This window comes from Oncorhynchus kisutch, linkage group LG18 (genome assembly GCF_002021735.2).
Source record: "Oncorhynchus kisutch isolate 150728-3 linkage group LG18, Okis_V2, whole genome shotgun sequence".
Lineage (NCBI taxonomy): Eukaryota > Metazoa > Chordata > Actinopteri > Salmoniformes > Salmonidae > Oncorhynchus > Oncorhynchus kisutch.
Genome location: NC_034191.2, coordinates 5,655,606 through 5,682,142, shown reverse-complemented (window position 1 = coordinate 5,682,142; position 26,537 = coordinate 5,655,606). Strand labels below are relative to the sequence as shown.

At 41.6% G+C, this 26,537-nt stretch overlaps 1 protein-coding gene across 2 annotated transcripts in view; it reads right to left on the bottom strand.

Moving 5' to 3' along the window:
• atg16l2 (ATG16 autophagy related 16-like 2 (S. cerevisiae)) overlaps positions 1–26,537 on the bottom strand; it is a 62,619-nt gene that overhangs the window by 27,896 nt on the left and 8,186 nt on the right. Inside the window, exons 5-14 of one of the 2 annotated variants that reach the window (XM_031795568.1) lie at positions 25,249–25,500; positions 22,664–22,729; positions 22,063–22,143; positions 18,691–18,747; positions 14,125–14,236; positions 6,920–7,025; positions 4,289–4,359; positions 1,740–1,811; positions 1,048–1,168; positions 379–484 (exon numbers count right to left, since the gene is read on the bottom strand). In XM_031795568.1, the coding sequence (XP_031651428.1) occupies positions 379–484; positions 1,048–1,168; positions 1,740–1,811; positions 4,289–4,359; positions 6,920–7,025; positions 14,125–14,236; positions 18,691–18,747; positions 22,063–22,143; positions 22,664–22,729; positions 25,249–25,500 (1,044 nt within the window). The remainder of the gene's footprint in view (positions 1–378; positions 485–1,047; positions 1,169–1,739; positions 1,812–4,288; positions 4,360–6,919; positions 7,026–14,124; positions 14,237–18,690; positions 18,748–22,062; positions 22,144–22,663; positions 22,730–25,248; positions 25,501–26,537) is intronic. The other variant, XM_031795569.1, reaches the window with a different exon arrangement.

The window sequence follows — 26,537 nt, the reverse complement described above, 5'->3', positions numbered from 1 at the left end:
ATATGGGTAGGGTTACAGCTATATGGGTTACAGCTATATGGGTAGGGTTACAGCTATATGGGTTACAGCTATATGGGTAGGGTTACAGCTATATGGGTAGAGTTATAGCTATATGGGTAAGGTTACAGCTATATGGATTACAGCTATATGGGTTACAGCTATATGGGTTATAGCTATATGGGTTACAGCTATATGGGTTACAGCTATATGGGTTACAGCTATATGGGTTACAGCTATATGGGTAGAGTTACAGCTATATGGGTAGGATTACAGCTATATGGGTTACAGCTATATGGGTAGAGTTACAGCTATATGGGTAGGATTACAGCTATATGGGTTACAGCTATATGGGTTACAGCTATATGGGAGTGCTCCTACCTGCTGTCCCAGAAGCGTATCTTCCTGTCATAGTGTCCACTGACGATGACGTGCTCAGAACACACCACATCACTGCAGTAAGATAGAACCTCAATGGTCTGGATACCTGGGGAGGAGAGATAGAACCTCAATGGTCTGGATACCTGGGGGGAGGGATATAACCTCAATGGTCTGGATACCTGAGGGGGAGAGGTAGAGAGATAGAACCTCAATGGTCTGGATACCTGGGGGGAGGGATAGAAACTCAATTGTCTGGATACCTGGGGGGGGAGAGATAGAGAGATAGAACCTCAATGGTCTGGACACCTGGGGAGGAGAGGTAGAGAGATAGAACCTCAATGGTCTGGATACCTGGGGGGAGAGATAGAACCTTAATGGTCTGGATACCTGGGGGGAGAGATAGAACCTTAATGGTCTGGATACCTGGGGGGAGAGATAGAACCTCAATGGTCTGGATACCTGGGGGGAGAGATAGTGAGATAGAACCTCAATGGTCTGGATACCTGGGGAGGAGAGATAGAGAGATAGAACCTCAATGGTCTGGATACCTGGGGGGAGAGAGATATAGAGCCTGGGGGGGGGGACTTTGTCCCTTTCTCTGAAGGATTACGGCCAGGGTCACTGTAGGGTCAAGGGTCAGGGTTAGAGTAAGGTCAGTCAATGACTTACAAGCAGCGCGGTGGAGATCCCAGATCTTGACGGTCCTGTCTGCGCTTCCTGTCACCACCTGGCGCAGGCTGCATTTAAACTTGGCTGCTGTCACTTTACGTGAGTGGCCTGTCAGAGTGAGCTGTGGAGTTGCCACACACACAAACACACACACAAAGTTTTCCACAGCTGGGTCATCATTCTAAATAAGAGTTTGTATCTTTCTACACTCTCTCTCTCTCTCTCCAATCTCTCCAGTCTTTCTATCCTCATCACTCTCTCTCTCCAGTTGTTCTATCCTCATCACTCTCCAGTCGTTCTATCCTCATCACTCTCTCTCTCCAGTCGTTCTATCCTCATCACTCTCTCTCTCCAGTCTTTCCATCCTCATCACTCTCTCTCCAATCTTTCCATCCTCATCACTCTCTCTCCAATCTTTCTATCCTCATCACTCTCTCTCTCCAATCTTTCTATACTCATCACTCTCTCTCTCCAATCTTTCTACACTCATCACTCTCTCTCTCCAATCTTTCTACACTCATCACTCTCTCTCTCCAATCTCTCCATTGGTCCAGATTACACTACACTGTTCTGTGTCTACATTACACAGACACTGAACAGATTCTATCCAGCTCCACAATACATATGTGTGTGTAATTGTGTGTGTGTGTGTAAGCGTGCTGATGACAGTATCAGGCTGGTTGCTTGGTTACCTTGGGAGCAGAGTCATCCAGCCGCCAGAACAGAGCTGATTTATCATATGACGCTGCTATAACCCTGGTGCCCTAATGATGGGTTAGACACACACACACACACACACACACACACACACACACACACACACACACACACACACACACACACACACACACACACACACACACACACACACACACACACACACACGGGATTATTTCAACACATTATATAACAGTAAGCATCCTCAGGGCACTGAGAGCAGCTCCAGGTCCAATCAGCAGTAGAGAACAGTGGTGCTTCATCATCAGGAGTTAAACCACCGGTGGTGTATCATCTCTAGCCATATTACAGTGTAGTGTATCATCTCTAGTCATATTATAGTGTAGTGTATCATCTCTAGTCATATTACTGTGTAGTGTATCATTTCTAGTCATATTACAGTGTATTGTATGGTGTATCATCTCTAGTCATATTACAGTGTATTGTATCATCTCTAGTCATATTACAGTGTATTGTATGGTGTATATCATCTCTAGTCATATTACAGTGTATTGTATCATCTCTAGTCATATTAGAGTGTAGTGTATCATCTCTAGTCATATTATAGTGTAGTGTATCATCTCTAGTCATATTACAGTGTAGTGTATCATCTCTAGTCATATTACAGTGTAGTGTATCATCTCTAGTCATATTACAGTGTAGTGTATCATCTCTAGTCATATTACAGTGTATTGTATCATCTCTAGTCATTTTACAGTGTATTGTATGGTGTATATCATCTCTAGTCATAGTACAGTGTATTGTATCATCTCTAGTCATATTAGAGTGTAGTGTATCATCTCTAGTCATATTATAGTGTAGTGTATCATCTCTAGTCATATTACAGTGTAGTGTATCATCTCTAGTCATATTACAGTGTAGTGTATCATCTCTAGTCATATTACAGTGTAGTGTATCATCTCTAGTCATATTACAGTGTATTGTATGGTGTATATCATCTCTAGTCATATTACAGTGTATTGTATCACCTCTAGTCATATTACAGTGTAGTGTACAGTGTAGTGGTGGTGTAGTGGTAGTGTAGTGTAGTGGTGGTGTAGTGTAGTGGTGGTGTAGTGGTGATGTAGTGGTGGTGCAGTGTAGTGGTGGTGTAGTGTAGTGGTATAGTAGTGATTTAGTGTAGTGGTGATGTAGTGGTGTAGTGTAGTGTAGTGGTGATGTAGTGTAGTGGTGGTGTAGTGTAGTGGTGATGTAGTGGTAGTGTAGTGGTGGTGTAGTGGTAGTGTAGTGTAGTTGTGGTGTAGTGTAGTGGTATAGTAGTGATTTAGTGTAGTGGTGATGTAGTGTAGTGGTGATGTAGTGGTAGTGTGGTGTAGTGTAGTGGTGTAGTGGTATAGTAGTGATTTAGTGTAGTGGTGATGTAGTGGTGTAGTGTAGTGATAGTGTAGTGATAGTGTAGTGGTGGTGTAGTGTAGTGGTGATGTAGTGGTGATGTAGTGGTAGTGTAGTGTAGTGGTGGTGTAGTGTAGTGGTATAGTAGTGATTTAGTGTAGTGGTGATGTAGTGGTGTGGTGTAGTGGTAGTGTAGTGATAGTGTAGTGTAGTGGTGGTGTAGTGGTGATGTAGTGGTGGTGTAGTGTAGTGGTGTAGTGGTATAGAAGTGATTTACTGTAGTGGTGATGTAGTGTAATGGTGATGTAGTGGTAGTGTAGTGATAGTGTAGTGGTGGTGGTGGTGTAGTGTAGTGGTGGTGTAGTGTAGTGTAGTGGTGTAGTGGTATAGTAGTGATTTAGTGTAGTGGTGATGTAGTGGTGTAGTGTAGTGGTAGTGTAGTGGTAGTGATAGTGTAGTGGTGATGTAGTGGTGGTGTAGTGGTGATGTAGTGGTGTAGTGGTGGTGTAGTGATTTAGTGTAGTGGTGATGTAGTGGTATAGTAGTGATTTAGTATAGTGGTGATGTAGTGGTGTAGTGTAGTGGTATAGTGGTAGTGTAGTGATAGTGTAGTGGTGGTGTAGTGTACAGTGTAGTGGTGATGTAGTGTAGTGGTGATGTAGTGGTGGTGTAGTGTAGTGGTGATGTAGTGGTGGTGTAGTGTAGTGGTGATGTAGTGGTGTAGTGGTATAGTAGTGATTTAGTGTAGTGGTGTAGTGGTATAGTAGTGATTTAGTGTAGTGGTGATGTAGTGGTGTAGTGTAGTGGTGTAGTGGTAGTGTAGTGATAGTGTAGTGGTGGTGATGTAGTGGTGGTGTAGTGTAGTGGTGTAGTGGTATAGTAGTGATTTAGTGTAGTGGTGATGTAGTGTAATGGTGATGTAGTGGTGTAGTGTAGTGGTGTAGTGATAGTGTAGTGGGGATGTAGTGTAGTGGTTATTTAGTGTAGTGGTGATTTAGTGTAGTAGTGTAGTGGTGATTTAGTGTAGTAGTGTAGTGGTGATTTAGTATAGTAGTGTAGTGGTGATTTAGTGTAGTAGTGTAGTGGTGATTTAGTGTAGTAGTGTAGTGGTGATTTAGTGTAGTGGTGTAGTGGGGATGTAGTGTAGTGGTGTAATGCTGTGATGTCTTACTGTTTGGTCAAACTCTATGCTGGTTATTCCTTCATTGCTGCCATCTAGTGTACCTCTGTTGTGGAGCATGCCTGGAAACATGGAAACAATGGAGCATGTTATATAATGTCTACAAGTGGAGGTGGGTGGTGATGGCTGTTGGTGGGTGGTGATGGCTGTTGGTGGGTGGTGATGGCTGTTGGTGGGTGGTGATGGCTGTTGGTGGGTGGTGTTGGCTGTTGGTGGGTGGTGGTGGGTGGTGATGGCTGTTGGTGGGTGGTGGTGGGTGTTGGTGGGTGGTGGGTGGTGATGGCTGTTGGTGGGTGGTGCTGGCTGTTGGTGGGTGGTGTTGGCAGTTGGTGGGTGGTGATGGCTGTTGGTGGATGGTGATGGCTGTTGGTGGGTGGTGATGGCTGTTGGTGGGTGGTGTTGGCTGGTGGTGATGGCTGTTGGTGGGTGGTGATGGCTGTTGGTGGGTGGTGATGGCTGTTGGTGGGTGGTGTTGGATGGTGATGGCAGTTGGTGGGTGGTGTCGGGTGGTGATGGCTGTTGGTGGGTGGTGATGGCTGTTGGTGGGTGGTGTTGGGTGGTGATGGCTGTTGGTGGGTGGTGATGGCTGTTGGTGTGTGGTGTTGGGTGGTGATGGCTGTTGGTGGGTGGGGATGGATATTGGTGGAAGTGGGTGTTGGCGGTAGCAGCAGAAGTAGTGCCTTGGATAATGTTGTGTATTGTGGTGGTTGCAGCAGTAGTAGTAGCAGTGGTAGTAGCAGTGGTAGTAGCAGTAGTAGTAGTAGTAGTAGTAGTAGTAGCAGTAGTAGTAGTAGTAGCAGTAGTAGTAGTAGCAGTGGTAGTAGCAGTAGTAGTAGTAGTAGTGGTACGAGTAGCAGTAGTAGTAGCAGTAGTAGTAGCAGTAGTAGACGTAACAGTAGTAGCAGTAGTAGTAGTAGCAGTAGTAGTAGTAGCAGTAATGGTAGTAGTAGCAGTAGTAATAGTGGTAGTAGTAGCAGTAGTGGTAGTAGTAGTGAGATGTGCCCATATTCATTATGTACAGTAGTAGTAGCAGTAGTAGTAGTAGTAGTAGTAGTAGTAGTAGTAGCAGTAGCAGTAGTGGTGGTAGTAGTAGTCGCAGCAGTAGTGTAGCAGTAGTAGTAGCAGTAGTTGTGTAGTAGTAGTAGTAGTGGTAGTAGTAGCAGTAGTAGCAGTAGTAATAGTGGTAGTAGTAGTAACATCAGTAATATCAGTAGTAGTAGTAGTAGCAGTAGTGGTAGTAGTAGTAGTAGCAGTAGTGGTAGTAGTAGCAGTAGTAGTAGTAGTAGCAGTAGTGGTAGTAGTAGCAGTAGTAGTAGCAGTAGTGGTAGTAGTAGCATCAGTAGTAGTAGTAGTAGCAGTAGTAGTAACAGTAGTAGTAGTAGTAGCAGTAGTAGTAGTAGTAGCAGTAGCATCAGTAGTAGTAGTAGTAGCAGTAGTAGTAACAGTAGTAGTAGCAGTAGTAGTAGTAGTTGTCGTAGCGGTAGTAGCAGTAGCAGTAGTTGTGAGATGTGCCCATATTCATTTTGTACAGTAGTAGTAGCAGTAGTAGTAGTAGTAGTAACAGTAGCAGTAGTAGTAGTAGTAGCAGTAGTAGTAGTAGCAGTAGTAGTAGTAGCAGTAGTAGTAGTAGCAGTGGCAGTAGTAGCAGTAGTATTAGTAGCAGTAGTAGTAGTATCAGTAGTAGTAGTAGTAGCAGCATCAGTAGCAGTAGTAGTGGTAGTAGTAGCAGTAGTGGTAGTAGTAGCAGTAGTGGTAGTAGTAGCATCAGTAGTAGCAGTAGTAGCAGTAGTAGCAACAGTAGCAGTAGTAGTAGTAGTAGTAGTAGTAGTAGTTGCAGCAGTAGTGTAGCAGTAGTATTAGCAGTAGTAGTAGTAGTAGTAGTAGTAGTGGTAGTAGCAGTAGTAATAGCAGTAGTAGTAGCATCAGTAATAGCAGTAGTAGTAGTAGTAGCAGTAGTAGTAGTAGTAGCAGTAGTAGTAGTAACAGTAGTAGTAACAGTAGGAGTAGCAGTAGTAGTAGTAGTAGTAGTAGTAGTAGTAGTAGTAGTAGTAGTAGCAGTAGTAGTAGCAGTAGTGAGATGTGCCCATATTCATTATATACAGTAGTAGTAGTGGTAGTAGCATTAGTAGCAGTCGTATCAGCAGTAGTAGTAGTAGTGAGATGTGCCCATATTCATTATATACAGTAGTAGTAGTAGTAGTGGTAGTAGCATTAGTAGCAGCAGTAGTAGTAGTAGTAGTAGTAGTGAGATGTGCCCATATTCATTATGTACAGTAGTAGTCGTAGTAGTAGTAGTTGCAGTATTAGCAGTAGTAGTGGTAGTAGCATTAGTAGTGGTAGTAGCATTAGTAGCATTAGTAGCAGTTGTGGTAGTAGCAGTAGTAGTAGTAGTGAGATGTGCCCATATTCATTATGTACAGTAGTAGTAGTAGTAGTAGTAACAGTAGTAGTAGTCGTAGTAGTAGTAGTGAGATGTGCCCATATTTATTAGGTACAGTAGTAGTAGTAGTAACAGTAGTAGTAGTAGTAGTAGTAGTAGTAGTGAGATGTGCCCATATTTATTAGGTACAGTAGTGTCGGGTGGTTAATGATGCATCGGTCTTCACACACACATTCCCATACCTGCTTTAACATCCCACAGCTTAATGGATCTGTCTGTCCCTCCAGTAGCAAGCAGGTTACAACTGGAGCTGAACCTCACTGCATTAATGCCCAACTCATGGGCATCCTGGAGAGAAAGAACAACTCAATCATTAACACAGAGTTACATACACAGAGTGTACAAAACATTAGGTACACCTTCCTAATATTGAGGTACACCCCCTTTTGCCCTCAGAACAGACTCAATTCGTCAGGGCATGGACTCAACAAGCGTTCCATAGGGATGCTGGCCCATGTTGACGCCTATAGAGCCCCACTGTGCAGTTGTCATAATACCCATAAAACCTAGTGGTCAAACAAGGAAATGCTTCCAATCATTTTTCCACTATTCATTTTTCCCATTGGGGATTATATTTACACTTAAAATAAGGGCTGTGTTTCGCGTAGGCTTACTATGGCTTGACAATTTGATAACCATTTAAATCTCTCTCATACAAGGTAACTTTATTCAATATATTCGGCTCTATTTACTCTCAGATTCTACAAATGGTAATTAGCATCAAAGTAGACATCATATAAAACTACAAATCCCAGCATGCTTCTGCACGTCATCTCTAGCTGACACCTTTGCTAACAGGTATTTGATCAATTTAAAACTTGCACGAGACAGAATTGTCCATTTAAAAGAAATGTTTCCAAATGATTTACATTTGAGTCATTTAGCAGACACTCTTATCCAGAGCGATGTACAGTAATAAATGCATGCATTTTCATACTGGTCCTCCCCGTGGGAATCGAACCCACAACCCTGGCGTTGCAAGTGCCAATCTCTACTAACTGAACCACACGGGACATCAGTTACTTACGACACTGAACAAAAATATAAACGCAACAATTTCAAGGATTTTACTGAGTTACAGTTCATATGAGGAAATCAGTCAATTGAAATAAACTGATTCGGCCCTAATCTATGGATTTCACATGACTGGGAATACAGATATGCATCTGTTGGTCACAGATACCTTTAAAACAAAAAAGTAGGGACGTGGATCAGAAAACCAGTCAGTATCTGGTGTGACCACCATTTGCCTCGTACAGCGTGACACATCTCCTTCTCATAGAGTTGATCAGGTTGTTGATTGTGTTCTGTGGAATGTTGTCCCCACTCCTCTTCATCGGCTGTGCAAGGTTGCTGGATATTGGCGGGAACAGGAAGACGCGGTCGAAAACAAGTCAATCCAGAGAGCATCCCAAACGTGCTCAATGGGTGACATGTCAGGTGAGTATACAGGCCATGGAAGAACGGGAACATATTTGCGACATGATGCTGTGTATTATCATGCTGAAACATGAGGTGATGGCGGAGGATGAATAGGCACGACAATGAACCTCGGGATCTCGTCACGGTATCTCTGTGCATTTAAACTGCCATTGATAAAATGCAATTGTGTTCGTTGTCCGTAGATTATGCCTGCCCCATACCATAACCCCACTACTACCATGAGGCATTTGCCCACTGAAGTCAGTTACGACGCCAAACTGCAGTCAGGTCAAGACCCTTGCGAAGACGCCGAACACGCAGATGAGCTTCCCTGAGACCGTTTCTGACAGTTTGTGCAGACATCCTTTGGTTGTTCAAACCCACAGTTTCATCAACTGTCCAGTCTCAGAAGATCCAGCAGGTGAAGAAGTCAGATGTGCTGGTCTTGGGCTGGTGTGGTTGCACGTGGTTTACAGTTGTGAGGCCGTTTGGACATACTGCCAAATTCTCTAAAACGACGTTGGAGGCGGCTTATGGTAGAGAAATGAACATTAATTTATCTGGCAAAAGCTCAGGTGGATGTTCCTGCAGTCAGCATGCCAATTGCACGCTCACTCAAAACTTGAGACACCCGTGTCATTGTCTTGTGTGACAAAAATGCACACTTTAGGAGTGGCCTTTTATTGTCCTCCCAGCACAAGGTGCACCTGTGTAATGATCATACTGTTTATACAACACCTGTCAAGTGGATGGATTATCTTGGCAAAGGAGAAACTTACATGGATGTAAAAAAGCATGTTGTGAACATTTCTGGGATCTTTAATAACAGCTCATGGAAACGCGTTAATATTTTTTTGTTCAGTGTAAATGATCTAACATGAGTTCATCCAGAGAATCCAGATTTTACCTTCGACTCGATTCGTCAGTCTCATCCAGAACATCATGGCATTTGTAGTTCTTTATGATAGCCACATTAGGAGCTAATTAGCATTTCATTTTTTTGGGGGGGGGGGGGTGGGGGGGGAATACAGGTGAATATATTGATACACGTCACCTTGTCCGAAAGAGATTTACAAGGTTCTAAAAACGTCAATCCAGGGTAAACCTACACGAAACACAGCCCTTATTCGAAGTGTTTTTGGAAACCCCTATGGGAAAAATTAATGGTGTAAAAACAATTGGAACCATTTCCCTGTTTGACCGCTAGGTTTTATGGGTATTATGACTCGTACTGTGGTACCCTATGCTTCCCACAGTTGTGTCATGTTGCCTGGATGTCCTTTGGGTGGTGGACCATTCTTGATTCTCACGGGAAACTGTTGAGCGTGGAAAAACCCAGCAGCTTTTTAGTGAATTTTTTGACACGCTGAAACCCGGTGCGCCCGGCACCTACTACCGTGCCCTGTTCAAAGGCACTTAAAGATGTTGTCTTGCCCCATTCACCCTCTGAATGGCATAAATACACAATCCATGTCTCAATTATCACAAGGCTTAAAAACCCTGGTGACATCAGTAAGGGATCATAACTTTCACCTGGATTCACCTGGTCAGTCTGTGACATGGAAAGAGGTGTTCCTAATGTTTTGTATACTCGGTGTATTCTCTCTCAGATTCAACTGGTCAGTCTGTGTCATGGAAAGAGGTGTTCCTAATGTTCTGTATACTCGGTGTATTCTCTCTCAGATTCAACTGGTCAGTCTGTGACATGGAAAGAGGTGTTCCTAATGTTTTGTACACTCGGTGTATATTACCAGTAAATCATTTAATCAAATCAAATGTATTTATAAAGCCCTTTTTACATAAGCAGATGTCACAAAGTGCTGTACAGAAACCCAGCCTAAAACCTCAAACAGCAAGCGATGCAGAAGTAGAAGCACGGTGGCTAGGGAAAAAAAACTCCCTAGAAAGGCAGGAACCGAGGAAGAAACCTAGAGAGGAACCAAGCACTGAGGGTTGACCAGTCCTCTTACCAGCTCAGGGTTAGATCGTTGTGGAACACACCTTTCATGCCGGGCGTTATTTTCCATTGGAATGAATAACCCCCCCCCCCTGTTGATGATCCCTTACTTCTCAATCAACATCAACGTGTCTCAGTTTTGAGTGTTCTGATGCTGTAGATATAAATATACTTTCTTCTTCAAATCAAAGTGAGTGACTCAAACATGAACAAACAAAAAAAAACTCACATATACTTCCTGTATGTGGTCTGGGCCCATATACAGCATTGAACAAGGATTTAAATGCATTAGAAATATAATGAGTAGAACAGGAGTTCCCCATTCATGTCAATTATTAGTCCCTTCTATTCATAAAATGTTTATGTGTTTAATCCTATCCGATAGGTGAACATCCAGATAACTTCAGAAAAACTGGGCTCAGAGGACAAAAAAAACAATTACATTACAGATGTGACTGTAATCTGTAAACAAAAAACAACAGGCAGTCTTCACAAATCAACCGTGGTAACTGTGATATTGTCTGGAGACCGTTAAAATAGGCCCCTATTTCCTGAGTGAGCCACACCAAACGATATACCTGAAGAGTGACATTTAAATCTAATGGAGAATTGAGTAGACAGCCACAGCACAGAGTTAATGCAGATCACACTGACTATATGACACTTCTCCAAATAAGGAAGTGGTAGGGTGGGAGGAGGCAGGAAGCAGAGGGCACCTTCCTTGGGCTAGGGGATCATGCTAGTTCCTCTGCGGTTGCGTGGGCTTGGCCATTCAAATGAAAATGTCCCTGAGTAGCGACAGAGAGTCCCAGTAACAGAGCTGCTGTGTGTGACAGAGAGGAGTCTGTTCAGAACACACAGAGGAACTCTGTCCTCTCAGAGAGCACAGATCAGGAAAGGCTAACCACTCACCAGGGGCTTCCTGTATCCTTCCACCACCTCCATTTACATGGTAATAACAAAGGCCTGAATAGTTCCTAATGTGGCCCTGCCCTGATACAATGGACTGATATATGTCAGTCCTGATGTGATTTTCCTGCTGTAGCAAACCGTCTCAAATTAATACCCTACATCTGTAGGGGTAAGAAATGAGGTAAATGACAGGCGGCCGTTGAATCACCAGTGAATCACCGGTGTCTGGCAGCGAGACAGATCCCTACAGGGTTAAGGTTAAAGGTCATGGTAACGATATAAGCAGTAATTTTTTTTGTGTCTTTTACTTACGTTTTTTTTGTACACCGGCAGAAAATACAATATTTTTGGTTATTGACAAGATAATTCACAGCAGTATAGATGGTATAATGATAAACTAGAACAGTGGTCACCATTTTTCAAGATCACTTTCGCAGTCAAAAAGCATGCCGAGATCTACCGCTCAGATTATATATACATATTTTAACATTATGTGACATTAAACCATTAAAAATAGTTCTGTAGGATTGTTTGGGCAGTTTTGGCTATATTGGCTATATGCCTGGTCTAAACCATTATCACAGCATTTGTCTATATGCCTGGTCTAATACATTATCACAGCATATTGTCTATATGCCTGGTCTAAACCATTATCACAGCATTTGTCTATATGCCTGGTCTAAACCATTATCACAGCATATTGTCTATATGCCTGGTCTAAACCATTATCACTGCATATTGTCTATATGCCTGGCCTGATACATTATCACAGCATATTGTCTATATGCCTGGCCTGATACATTATCACAGCATATTGGCTATTTGCCTGGTCTAAACCATTATCACAGCATATTGTCTATATGCCTGGTCTAATACATTATCACAGCATATTGTCTATATGCCTGGTCTAATACATTATCACAGCATATTGTCTATATGCCTGGCCTGATACATTATCACAGCATATTGGCTATATGCCTGGCCTGCCAATATTGTTCTTCTCAGGCCAAACCTCGTTTTTCTCAGAGTTCCCAGTTGTTTTGAACGAGGCATATCAAGACCGGGAACTCTGGTCAAATCATGACATCAGTGATCTTCAGGTCGGAAGGTCAGAGCTCTAGAAAGAGGCCTGAGTTTCCGAGTTGGAATTCAGAGTTGGATAAAAGTTTTTTCCCCAGTTGGATCTCATTTTTCCCCAAGGTTCCCTAGAACTCACTGAAGTCAAGAGATTTCCAAGTTCCTAGTTGTTTTAAACACAGTATTAGTGGCAGCAGAGAGAGAGAGAGAGAGAGAGAGAGAGAGAGAGAGAGAGAGAGACAGGGACAGAGATACACAGAGAGAGAGAGAGAGAGAGAGAGACAGAGAGAGAGAGAGAGAGAGACAGAGAGAGACAGAGAGAGAGGGAGACAGAAGAGACAGAAGAGTCCCCTAAGCAAGCTGGTCCTGGGGCTCTGTTCACAAACACAAACACCCACTACAGAGCCCCAGGACAGCAGCACAATTAGACCCAACCAAATCATGAGAAAACAAAAAGATAACTACTTAACACATTGGAAAGAATTAACAAAAAAACAGAGCAAACTAGAATGCTATTTGGCCCTACACAGAGAGTACACAGCGGCAGAATACCTGACCACTGTGACTGACCCAAAATTAAGGAAAGCCTTGACTATGTACAGACTCAGTGAGCATAGCCTTGCTATTGAGAAAGGCCGCCGTAGGCAGACTTGGCTCTCAAGAGAAGATAGGCTATGTGCTCACTGCCCACAAAATGAGGTGGAAACTGAGCTGCACTTCCTAACCTCCTGCCCAATGTATGACCATATTAGAGAGACATATTTCCCTCAGATTACACAGATCCACAAAGAATTCGAAAACAAATCCAATTTTGAAAAACTCCCATATCTACTGGGTGAAATTCCACAGTGTGCCATCACAGCAGCAAGATTTGTGACCTGTTGCCACGAGAAAAGGGCAACCAGTGAAGAACAAACACCATTGTAAATACAACCCATATTTATGCTTATTTATTTTATCTTGTGTCCTTTAGCCATTTGTACATTGTTAGAACACTGTATATATATATAATATGACATTTGTAATGTCTTTACTGTTTTGAAACTTCTGTATGTGTAATGTTTACTGTTCATTTTTGTTGTTTTGCACTTTATATATTCACTTTGTATGTTGTCTACCTCACTTGCTTTGGCAATGTTAACACATGTTTCCCATGCCAATAAAGCCCTTGAATTGAATTGAATTGACAGAGAGAGAGAGACAGAGAGAGAGAGACAGGGACAGAGATACACAGAGAGAGAGAGAGAGAGAGAGAGAGAGAGAGAGAGAGACAGAGAGAGAGAGAGAGACAGAGAGAGAGAGAGAGAGACAGAGAGAGAGAGACAGGGACAGAGATACACAGAGAGAGAGAGAGAGAGACAGAGAGAGAGAGACAGAGAGAGAGATAGAGATACACAGAGAGAGAGAGACAGAGAGACAGAGAGACACAGAAAAGGAGACAGAGAGACAGAGATACACAGAGAGAGAGAGACAGATATACACAGAGAGAGAGACAGAGAGACAGAGATACACAAAGAGAGACAGAGACACAGAGAGAGAGACACAGAGAGACAGAGATACACAGAGAGAGACAGAGACACAGAGAGAGAGACACAGAGAGAGACACAGAGAGAGAGAGAGAGACAGAGACACAGGGAGAGAGAGATAGAGAGAGAGACAGAGACACAGAGAGAGAGAGACAGAGATACACAGAGAGAGAGAGATAGAGACAGAGATACACAGAGAGAGAGACAGAGACACAGAGAGAGAGAGATAGAGAGAGAGAGAGACAGAGACACAGAGAGACAGAGACACAGAGAGAGAGAGAGAGAGAGAGAGAGAGAGATAGAGAGAGACAGACAGAGACACAGAGAGAGAGAGATAGAGAGACAGAGACACAGAGAGAGAGAGATAGAGAGACAGAGACACAGAGAGACAGAGACACAGAGAGAGAGATAGAGAGACAGAGACACAGAGAGAGAGAGAGAGAGAGAGGGAGAGAGACAGAGAGGACATGCAGGGTTAAGGTTAATGTCTTACCAGGACATGCAGAGCCCTAACAGGGACCCTGGCAGCCAGACAGATCCCTACAGGAACATACAGCTCCTCCTCCAGACTCAGACACAGCGAGTTCCCCCGACGCTTCTTTCTACTAAGAAACACAACATAACAGATCTCAGTTAACGCCAGGAGTTTTTCCTGACCGAGAGGCCCTACCAGGATACAATCTGCGCCCTATACTCGACTTGGGCAGGAGTTCACCGGAGCTGAGTACCGGAACCTCAAATGTTCTACTGCTTGAGCTCCTGTTCCTCTTGAAGAATATTATCTCTAACGTATTGTGGAGCTCCTGTTCCTCTTGTAGAATATTATCTCTAAATTATTGTGGAGCTCCTGTTCCTCTTGTAGAATATTATCTCTAGTATTGTGGAGCTCCTGTTCCTCTTGTAGAATATTATCTCTAACGTATTGTGGAGCTCCTGTTCCTCTTGTAGAATATTATCTCTAACGTATTGTGGAGCTCCTGTTCCTCTTGTAGAATATTATCTCTAAATTATTGTGGAGCTCCTGTTCCTCTTGTAGAATATTATCTCTAGTATTGTGGAGCTCCTGTTCCTCTTGTAGAATATTATCTCTAGTATTGTGGAGCTCCTGTTCCTCTTGTAGAATATTATCTCTAGTATTGTGGAGCTCCTGTTCCTCTTGTAGAATATTATCTCTAAATTATTGTGGAGCTCCTGTTCCTCTTGTAGAATATTATCTCTAGTATTGTGGAGCTCCTGTTCCTCTTGTAGAATATTATCTCTAGTATTGTGGAGCTCCTGTTCCTCTTGTAGAATATTATCTCTAGTATTGTGGAGCTGCTGCACCTAAATATAAAACACTACCCAAAATGAGTACCGGAACGGATATCAGTCCAAGTCAAGACTTTCTTGTAGGACATAGGCCCTACATTTTTCCCAGTTACAATCTTTCTAGATGTACAGTAACTAGGACCAGGGTTTTTCCTGATAAAATATCATGATCATGGTGAAGCCCTGGCTCTAAACAAAGTGACGTATATTTCAGCCTTCAGAGATGGACAAGATCTGTCTGTCTGTCTGTCTGTCTGCCTGTCTGTCTGTCTGTCTGTCTGTCTGTCTGTCTGTCTGTCTGCCTGCCTGCCTGTCTGTCTGTCTGTCTGTCTGTCTGTCTGTCTGTCTGTCTGTCTGTCTGTCTGTCTGTCTGTCTGCATGCCTGTCTGCATCTGTCTACCTGTCTGTCTGCGTCTGTCTACTTGTCTGTCTGCGTCCGTCTACCTGTCTGCCTGCGTCTGTCTACCTGTCTGTCTGCGTCTATCTACCAGTGTCTGTCTGTGTACCTGTCTGTCTGCGTCTATCTACTTGTCTGTCTGCGTCCGTCTACCTGTCTGTCTGCATCTGTCTACCAGTGTCTGTCTGAAATATAACGGTATGAGACACACCCCATAACTGTGGGTTATAGACATACTGTATGATGAGACTAAGAAATGTGCAGTTTATGTGTCTATATATATCTGCCATCTGGCTGTAAAATGTATACATGAGCAAACCGAGATGTAATGTTTGCTGGCGTAAATCAACAAGGCTGCTGGAAAAGGACAAGCACGTGAATAAAGTGGAGTTGTTGATGCCTGTATGACTGCCGGTCGGGTGACCATGACAACAGAAATGGCTGATGTGTCACTATGCGTCACTAACCTAGTATGAAGAAGGGTTAGGGATGAATGAATCATCAATGTTCATGAGTGGGAGAAATGGTTTCTTTGTGATTGAGCTCAGTGAGAGCTAATATTAGCAGACTAATGTCTGGACTAAGTGAAGCAAAGAGCCAAATATCTATATATTCTGAATGTTACATTACCTGTTACTCATTTCATTATGAGGAAAAACTTAACACTCATATCATTCTGTCTATGTAACCACAGATCCATAGAACATTCATATTATTCTGTCTATGTAACCACAGAACATTCATATTATTCTGCCTATGTAACCACAGAACATTCATATTATTCTGTCTATGTAACCACAGAACCATAGAACATTCATATTATTCTGTCTATGTAACCACAGAACATTCATATTATTCTGTCTATGTAACCACAGAACATTCATATTATTCAGTCTATGTAACCACAGAACATTCATATCATTCTGTCTATGTAACCACAGAACCATAGAACATTCATATTATTCTGCCTATGTAACCACAGAACATTCATATTATTCTGTCTATGTAACCACAGAACCATAGAACATTCATATTATTCTGTCTATGTAACCATAGAACCACAGAACATTCATATTATTCTGTCTATGTAACCACAGAACATTCATATTATTCTGCCTATGTAACCATAGAACCACAGAACATTCATATTAAACAGCCACCACTAACATTGAGTGGCTGCTGCCAACACACTGACTCAACTCCAGCCACTTTAATAATGGGAATTAATGGGAAATTATGTAAAATATATCACTAGCCACTTTAAACAATGCTACCTAATATAATGTTTACATACCCTACATTATTCATCTCATATGTATACGTATATACTGTACTCTATATCATCGACTGTATCCTTATGTAATACATGTATCACTAGCCACTTTAACTATGCCACTTTGTTTACATACTCATCTCATATGTATATACTGCACTCGATACCATCTACTGTATCTTGCCTATGCTGCTCTGTACCATCACTCATTCATATATCTTTATGTACATATTCTTTATCCCCTTACACTTGTGTCTATAAGGTAGTAGTTTTGGAATTGTTAGTTAGACTACTTGTTAGATATTACTGCATTGTCGGAACTAGAAGCACAAGCATTTCGCTACACTCGCATTAACATCTGCTAACCATGTGTATGTGACAAATACAATTTGATTTGTCTATGTAACCACAGAACATTCATATTATTCAGTCTATGTAACCACAGAACATTCATATTATTCTGCCTATGTAACCACAGAACATTCATATTATTCTGCCTATGTAACCACAGAACATTCATATTATTCTGCCTATGTAACCATAGAACCAAAGAACATTCATATTATTCTGCCTATGTAACCACAGAACATTCATATTATTCTGTCTATGTAACCATAGAACCACAGAACATTCATATTATTCTGCCTATGTAACCATAGAACCACAGAACATTCATATTATTCTGTCTATGTAACCACAGAACATTCATATTATTCTGCCTATGTAACCACAGAACATTCATATTATTCTGCCTATGTAACCACAGAACATTCATATTATTCTGCCTATGTAACCACAGAACATTCATATTATTCTGTCTATGTAACCATAGAACCACAGAACATTCATATTATTCTGTCTATGTAACCACAGAACATTCATATTATTCTGCCTATGTAACCACAGAACATTCATATTATTCTGTCTATGTAACCATAGAACCACAGAACATTCATATTATTCTGCCTATGTAACCATAGAACCACAGAACATTCATATTATTCTGTCTATGTAACCACAGAACATTCATATTATTCTGTCTATGTAACCACAGAACCATAGAACATTCATATTATTCTGCCTATGTAACCACAGAACATTCATATTATTCTGTCTATGTAACCACAGAACATTCATATTATTCTGTCTATGTAACCACAGAACCATAGAACATTCATATTATTCTGTCTATGTAACCATAGAACATTCATATTATTCAGCCTATGTAACCACAGAACATTCATATTATTCTGCCTATGTAACCACAGAACATTCATATTATTCTGCCTATGTAACCATAGAACCACAGAACATTCATATTATTCTGTCTATGTAACCACAGAACATTCATATTATTCTGTCTATGTAACCATAGAACATTCATATTATTCTGTCTATGTAACCACAGAACATTCATATCATTCTGTCTATGTAACCACAGAACATTCATATTATTCTGTCTATGTAACCACAGAACATTCATATCATTCTGTCTATGTAACCATAGAACCACAGAACATTCATATCATTCTGTCTATGTAACCACAGAACCATAGAACATTCATATTATTCTGTCTATGTAACCACAGAACATTCATATTATTCTGCCTATGTAACCACAGAACATTCATATTATTCTGTCTATGTAACCATAGAACCACAGAACATTCATATTATTCTGTCTATGTAACCATAGAACCACAGAACATTCATATTATTCTGTCTATGTAACCATAGAACCATAGAACATTCATATTATTCTGCCTATGTAACCACAGAACATTCATATTATTCTGTCTATGTAACCATAGAACCACAGAACATTCATATTATTCTGCCTATGTAACCATAGAACCATAGAACATTCATATTATTCTGCCTATGTAACCATAGAACCACAGAACATTCATATTATTCTGTCTATGTAACCACAGAACCACAGAACATTCATATTATTCTGTCTATGTAACCACAGAACCATAGAACATTCATATTATTCAGTCTATGTAACCACAGAACATTCATATTATTCTGCCTATGTAACCACAGAACATTCATATTATTCTGCCTATGTAACTCACTCAAAAAGCTCTTTGATGGAATCTAGAATCCTGGGAGGGGATGTTACTGAGGCTGACCTAGGGGGAAAAAAGTGAAGTGAAGTTTTTAGAATGTTTAAAACACACTTGAAGGAATGGTTTAATCAATTTAGATGTAGTAAGCATTGTGATGTAGTAAGCATTGTGATGTAGTAGGCATTGTGATGTAGTAGGCATTGTGATGTAGTAGGCATTGTGATGTAGTAGGCATTGTGATGTAGTAAGCATTGTGATGTAGTAAGCATTGTGATGTAGTAAGCATTGTGATGTAGTAGGCATTGTGATGTAGTAGGCATTGTGATGTAGTAGGCATTGTGATGTAGTAAGCATTGTGATGTAGTAAGCATTGTGATGTAGTAAGCATTGTGATGTAGTAGGCATTGTGATGTAGTAAGCATTGTGATGTAGTAAGCATTGTGATGTAGTAAGCATTGTGATGTAGTAGGCATTGTGATGTAGTAGGCATTGTGATGTAGTAAGCATTGTGATGTAGTAGGCATTGTGATGTAGTAGGCATTGTGATGTAGTAAGCATTGTGATGTAGTAAGCATTGTGATGTAGTAGGCATTGTGATGTAGTAGGCATTGTGATGTAGTAGGCATTGTGATGTAGTAAGCATTGTGATGTAGTAAGCATTGTGATGTAGTAAGCATTGTGATGTAGTAAGCATTGTGATGTAGTAGGCATTGTGATGTAGTAAGCATTGTGCTGTAGTAAGCATTGTGATGTAGTAAGCATTGTGCTGTAGTAAGCATTGTGATGTAGTAGGCATTGTGATGTAGTAAGCATTGTGATGTAGTAAGCATTGTGATGTAGTAGGCATTGTGATGTAGTAGGCATTGTGGTGTAGTAAGCATTGTGATGTAGTAGGCATTGTGATGTAGTAAGCATTGTGATGTAGTAAGCATTGTGATGTAGTAGGCATTGTGATGTAGTAGGCATTGTGGTGTAGTAGGCATTGTGATGTAGTAGGCATTGTGGTGTAGTAAGCATTGTGATGTAGTAGGCATTGTGATGTAGTAAGCATTGTGATGTAGTAAGCATTGTGATGTAGTAGGCATTGTGATGTAGTAGGCATTGTGATGTAGTAGGCATTGTGATGTAGTAAGCATTGTGATGTAGTAGGCATTGTGATGTAGTAAGCATTGTGATGTAGTAGGCATTGTGATGTAGTAAGCATTGTGATGTAGTAAGCATTGTGATGTAGTAGGCATTGTGATGTAGTAAGCATTGTGATGTAGTAAGCATTGTGCTGTAGTAAGCATTGTGATGTAGTAAGCATTGTGATGTAGTAAGCATTGTGATGTAGTAGGCATTGTGATGTAGTAAACATTGTGATGTAGTAAGCATTGTGATGTAGTAGGCATTGTGATGTAGTAAGCATTGTGATGTAGTAAGCATTGTGATGTAGTAGGCATTGTGATGTAGTAAGCATTGTGATGTAGTAGGCATTGTGATGTAGTAGGCATTGTGATGTAGTAAGCATTGTGATGTAGTAAGCATTGTGATGTAGTAGGCATTGTGATGTAGTAAGCATTGTGATGTAGTAGGCATTGTGATGTTACAGATGTAGGATCTTAATTTGAGCCAGTTTGCTACAGCAGGAAAAGAATACTGCAGCAATAGGAAATGTGAATATTATTTGGATTATAATTAATCAACATTTCTGTAGGGGTTGATCCATTTTTCGTTTGGACAAATCAAGTTTGAAATGACAAACTTTTCAAACTCAAATACACTACAAGCTTGCAGTTCCTGTGCAGGAAAATTCTCAGCAACAAAAGAGTGATCAAATGAAGATCCGAGCAACTGAAGATCCCTTTGGAACTAATCATGCAGTGTAAGTCTTTTAAATGTATTTAATCATTTTTACATTTAAAAAATAGAATAAAAATGTCACCATTAGAACACTAAAGTAACTTTGAGGTAGAATGTGAAAACGCTATACACCGACAATGACTTCCAACAAGAATCTTGTTTTTTCTTGGGAAGGAAGGCCTTGAAATGCCATCTGAACTTTGAGTGATTTCTGTCATTTCTTCCTCTACCAGAACATTCTAGTGGTCCGTCTCTCAGCCTTCCTCTACCAGAACATTCTAGTGGTCCGTCTCTCAGAACATTCTAGTGGTCCGTCTCTCAGCCTTCCTCTACCAGAACATTCTAGTGGTCCGTCTCTCAGAACATTCTAGTGGTCCGTCTCTCAGCCTTCCTCTACCAGAACATTCTAGGAGGTCCGTCTCTCAGCCTTCCTCTACCAGAACATTCTAGAGGTCCGTCTCTCAGCCTTCCTCTACCAGAACATTCTAGTGGTCCGTCTCTCAGCCTTCCTCTACCAGAACATTCTAGTGGTCCGTCTCTCAGCCTTCCTCTACCAGAACATTCTAGTGGTCCGTCTCTCAGAACATTCTAGTGGTCCGTCTCTCAGCCTTCCTCTACCAGAATATTCTAGTGGTCTGTCTCTCAGCCTTCCTCTACCAGAACATTCTAGTGGTCCGTCTCTCAGCCTTCCTCTACCAGAACATTCTAGTGGTCCATCTCTCAGCCTTCCTCTACCTGAACAGTCTAGTTGTCCGTCTCTCAGCCTTCCTCTACCAGAACATTCTAGTGGTCCGACTCTCAGCCTTCCTCTACCAGAACATTCTAGTGGTCCGTCTCTCAGCCTTCCTCTACCAGAACATTCTAGTGGTCCGTCTCTCAGCCTTCCTCTACCAGAACATTCTAGTGGTCCGTCTCTCAGCCTTCCTCTACCAGAACATTCTAGTGGTCCGTCTCTCAGAACATTCTAGTGGTCCGTCTCTCAGCCTTCCTCTACCAGAATATTCTAGTGGTCTGTCTCTCAGCCTTCCTCTACCAGAACATTCTAGTGGTCCGTCTCTCAGCCTTCCTCTACCAGAACATTCTAGTGGTCCATCTCTCAGCCTTGCTCTAACCTGAACAGTCTAGTTGTCCGTCTCTCAGCCTTCCTCTACCAGAACATTCTAGTGGTCCGACTCTCAGCCTTCCTCTACCATGACATTCTAGGAGGTCCGTCTCTCAGCCTTCCTCTACCAGAACATTCTAGAGGTCCGTCTCTCAGCCTTCCTCTACCAGAACATTCTAGTGGTCCGTCTCAGCCTTCCTCTACCTGAACAGTCTAGTTGTCCGTCTCTCAGCCTTCCTCTACCAGAACATTCTAGTGGTCCGTCTCAACCTTCCTCTACCAGAACATTCTAGAGGTCCATCTCTCAGCCTTCCTCTACCAGAACATTCTAGAGGTCCGTCTCTCAGCCTTCCTCTACCAGAACATTCTAGTGGTCCGTCTCTCAGCCTTCCTCTACCAGAACATTCTAGTGGTCCGTCTCAGCCTTCCTCTACCTGAACAGTCTAGTTGTCCGTCTCTCAGCCAGATCACTCTTAGGGGAGGCTTCTCTGGAGGCCGGGGCACTGACCGACCCGCTGGAAGGGAAACAGCACAACACTTCATTATCATTTAGCTTTGTGTGGCACTCTGGACATGAGCTACTACAATACAAAAGGGAAAACCTATTCTCAATCTAGTGAGAGCTATTTAAACATCAATGGGACTATAAAATCTAGTTACTTACACATCGATGTAGGCTATAAAATCTAGTTACTTACACATCAATGGGACTATAAAATCTAGTTACTTACACATCAATGGGACTATAAAATCTAGTTACTTACACATCGATGGGACTATAAAATCTAGTTACTTACACATCGATGTAGGCTATATAATCTAGTTACTTACACATCGGCGTAGGCTATATAATCTAGTTACTTACACATTGGCGTAGGCTATATAATCTAGTTACTTACACATCGACGTAGGCTATATCATCTAGTTACTTACACATCGACGTAGGCTATATAATCTAGTTACTTACACATCGACGTAGGCTATATAATCTAGTTACTTACACATCGACGTAGGCTATATCATCTAGTTACTTACACATCAATGGTCACCTTCACCTTCCCGGCGGTCTCCAGTTCCTTCTGAAGACTTGCCTCTCTGGCTCTGTGGAGTTGACAGTTGAAATGAATGACAACATCATAACAGATACAACTCACTCTGACTACATTCATTAATGCTTCATAGGGCCTGGAGTTTTTCCTGCACGTGACTTGAGGAGGTCAAGGTATAACCTGTAGCCTTTAACTAGTTATAACCTGTAGCCTTTAACTAGTTATAATGTACAGACTTTAACTAGTTATAACCTGTAGGCTTTAACTAGTTATAACATATAGCCTTTAACTAGTTATAAGCTATAGCCTTTAACTAGTTATAACCTGTAGCCTTTAACTAGTTATAACCGGTAGCCTTTAACTAGTCATAACCTGTAGCCTTGAACTAGTTATAACCTGTAGCCTTAAACTAGTTATAACCTGTATACTTTAACAAGTTATAACCTGTAGCCTTTAACAAGTTATAACCTATAGCCTTGAACTAGTTATAACCTGTAGCCTTTAACTAGTTATAATGTACAGACTTTAACTAGTTATAACCTGTAGCATTTAACTAGTTATAACCTGTAGCCTTAAACTAGTTATAACCTGTAGCCTTTAACTAGTTATAACCTATAGCCTTTAACTAGTTATAACCTGTAGGCTTTAACTAGTTATAACATATAGCATTTAACTAGTTATAAGCTATAGCCTTTAACTGGTTATAACCTGTAGCCTTTAACTGGTTAACTAGTTATAACCTGTAGACTTTAACTAGTTATAACCTGTAGGCTTTAACAAGTTATAACCTGTAGACTTTAACTAGTTATAACATGTAGACTTTAACTAGTTATAACCTGTAGACTTTAACTAGTTAACTAGTTATAACCTGTAGGCTTTAACAAGTTATAACCTGTAGACTTTAACTAGTTATAACATGTAGACTTTAACTAGTTATAACCTGTAGACTTTAACTAGTTAACAAGTTATAACCTGTAGACTTTAACTAGTTATAACCTGTAGCCTTTAACTAGTTATAACCTGTAGGCTTTAACTAGTTATAACCTGTAGACTTTAACTAGTTATAACCTGTAGACTTTAACTAGTTATAACCTGTAGACTTTAACTAGTTAACTAGTTATAACCTGTAGGCTTTAACAAGTTATAACCTGTAGCCTTTAACTCGTTATAACCTGTAGGCTTTAACAAGTTATAACCTGTAGAATTTAACTAGTTAGAACCTGTTGACTTTAACTAGTTATAACCTGTAGACTTTAACTAGTTAACTAGTTATAACCTGTAGGCTTTAACAAGTTATAACCTGTAGGCTTTAACAAGTTATAACCTGTAGGCTTTAACTAGTTATAACCTGTAGCCTTTAACTCGTTATAACCTGTAGCCTTTAACTAGTTATAACCTGTAGGCTTTAACTAGTTATAACCTGTAGCCTTTAACTAGTTATAACGAATAACCTTAAACCAGTTATAACGAATAACCTTTAACGGCACTGAACTAAAATATAAACACAACATTGTAAAGTGTTGGTCCCGTGTTTCATGAGCTGAAATAAAATATCCCAGAAATGTTCCATACTGCACAAAAAAAACGTATTACTCTCAACTGTTGTTCACACATTTAGTTCACATCCCTGTTAGTGAGCATTTCTCCTTTGCCAAGATAATCCATCCACATCCGGCTTCTTCACCTGCGGGCTCGTCTGAGACCACAGACCAGCTGACGAAACTGAGGTGTATTTCTGTCTGTAATAAAGCTCTTTTGTGGTGAAAAACTCATTCTGATTGACTGGGTCTGGCTCCCCAGTGCGCACCTGCCCAGTCATGTGAAATACATTAGGGCCTAATGAGTTTATTTTCATCGACTGATTTCCACACATGTAACTCAATAAAATCGTTGAAAATGTTGCATGTTGCGTTTCTATTTATGTTCAGTGTAGTTATAACTTGTAGACTTTAACTAGTTATAATTTGTAGACTTTAACTAGTTATAACCTGTAGCCTTTAACTAGTTATAACCTGTAGCCTTTAACTAGTTATAACCTGTAGCCTTTAACTAGTTATAACCTGTAGACTTTAACTAGTTATAACCTGTAGACTTTAACTAGTTATAACCTGTAGCCTTTAACTGGTTAACTAGTTATAACCTGTAGCCTTTAACAAGTTATAACCTGTAGGCTTTAACAAGTTATAACATATACTCTTCAGGAAAAACTCAGGGCCCTGTTTGACCCCAGGAAGCAGCTCACCTGACCCGTCTCTTTTTGACCCCCAGCAGGGTCAGGGTTAATCTCACCTGACCCGTCTCTCGTTGACCCCCAGCAGGGTCAGGGTTAATCTCACCTGCACCGTCTCTCTTTGACCCCCAGCAGGGTCAGGGTTAATCTCACCTGACCCGTCTCTCGTTGACCCCCAGCAGGGTCAGGGTTAATCTCACCTGACCCGTCTCTCGTTGACCCCCAGCAGGGTCAGGGTTAATCTCACCTGACCCGTCTCTCGTTGATCCCCAGCAGGGTCAGGGTTAATCTCACCTGACCAGTCTCTCGTTGACCCCCAGCAGGGTCAGGGTTAATCTCACCTGACCCGTCTCTCGTTGCGGCTGTTCATCCTGATGGCTGCGTGCTGCTTCCTCCGGACCAGTTCCTCCAGCATTTCCTGACCTCTGAGCTTCTCCTCTCTGAAGGTCTGGTCCATATCATGGTGCTGCTCCAGCAGGGAGTCGTACTCCCGTTTCAACAGCCGGTTCCCCTCCGTTACCTCGGCAACACGCACCGCCAGACTTCCATCCTCAGCCTTCACCCCCAGCAGATCCTTCTTCACCTCACACATCCTGAATACACAGATAGTTATATCAGTAACCGTGACCCCAGGAATCAGCTAATTAATCGGATGGGGCCACAGTGTCTCCTGACCCCTCCTGGCTCAGCCTCCAGTATTTATGCTGCAGTGGTTTATGTGTCGGGGGGGGGGGGGGGGGGGGGGGGGGGCTAGGGTCAGTTTGTTATATTTGGAGTACATTGCTTGCTGTTTGCGGTTTTAGGCTGGGTTTCTGTACAGCACTTTGAGATATCAGCTGATGTAGGAAGGGCTTTATAAATACATTTGAATTGAACCCCCAACTCTGTCAGTTATACTAGTTTCTATCAACTAGGGCCATGGATATTCCATGATGACATTTCCCCTGGTCAGGACATGTCCTACTCAACCATAAGCTTCCATAGCACCAGCTCATGTGATTGTGTGATCACAGTGACCTAGGATAAACTACATGAAGCTGTGCTTGCCTGTGCTTTCAAGTTTCAACAGGTCCTTCCTACATGTTTCATAGGAAGAGAATTACCTGGCATGTTGTTCTACAGAATCAGCTGAGAGATGTTGTTCTACAGTCTCAGTCTTACCTGGCATGTTGTTCTACAGAATCAGTCTCACCTGGCATGTTGTTCTACAGAATCAGTCTCACCTGGCATGTTGTTCTACAGTCTCACCTGGCATGTTGTTCTACAGAATCAGTCTCACCTGGCATGTTGTTCTACAGTCTCACCTGGCATGTTGTTCTACAGAATCAGTCTTACCTGGCATGTTGCTCTACAGTCCTACCTGGCATGTTGTTCTACAGAATCAGTCTCACCTGGCATGTTGTTCTACAGTCTCACCTGGCATGTTGTTCTACATTCTCACCTGGCATGTTGTTCTACAGGATCAGTCTCCCCTGGCATGTTGTTCTACAGTCTTACCTGGCATGTTGTTCTACAGAATCAGTCTCACCTGGCATGTTGTTCTACAGAATCAGTCTTACCTGGCATGTTGTTCTACAGTCTCACCTGGCATGTTGTTCTACAGTCTCACCTGGCATGGTGTTCTACAGTC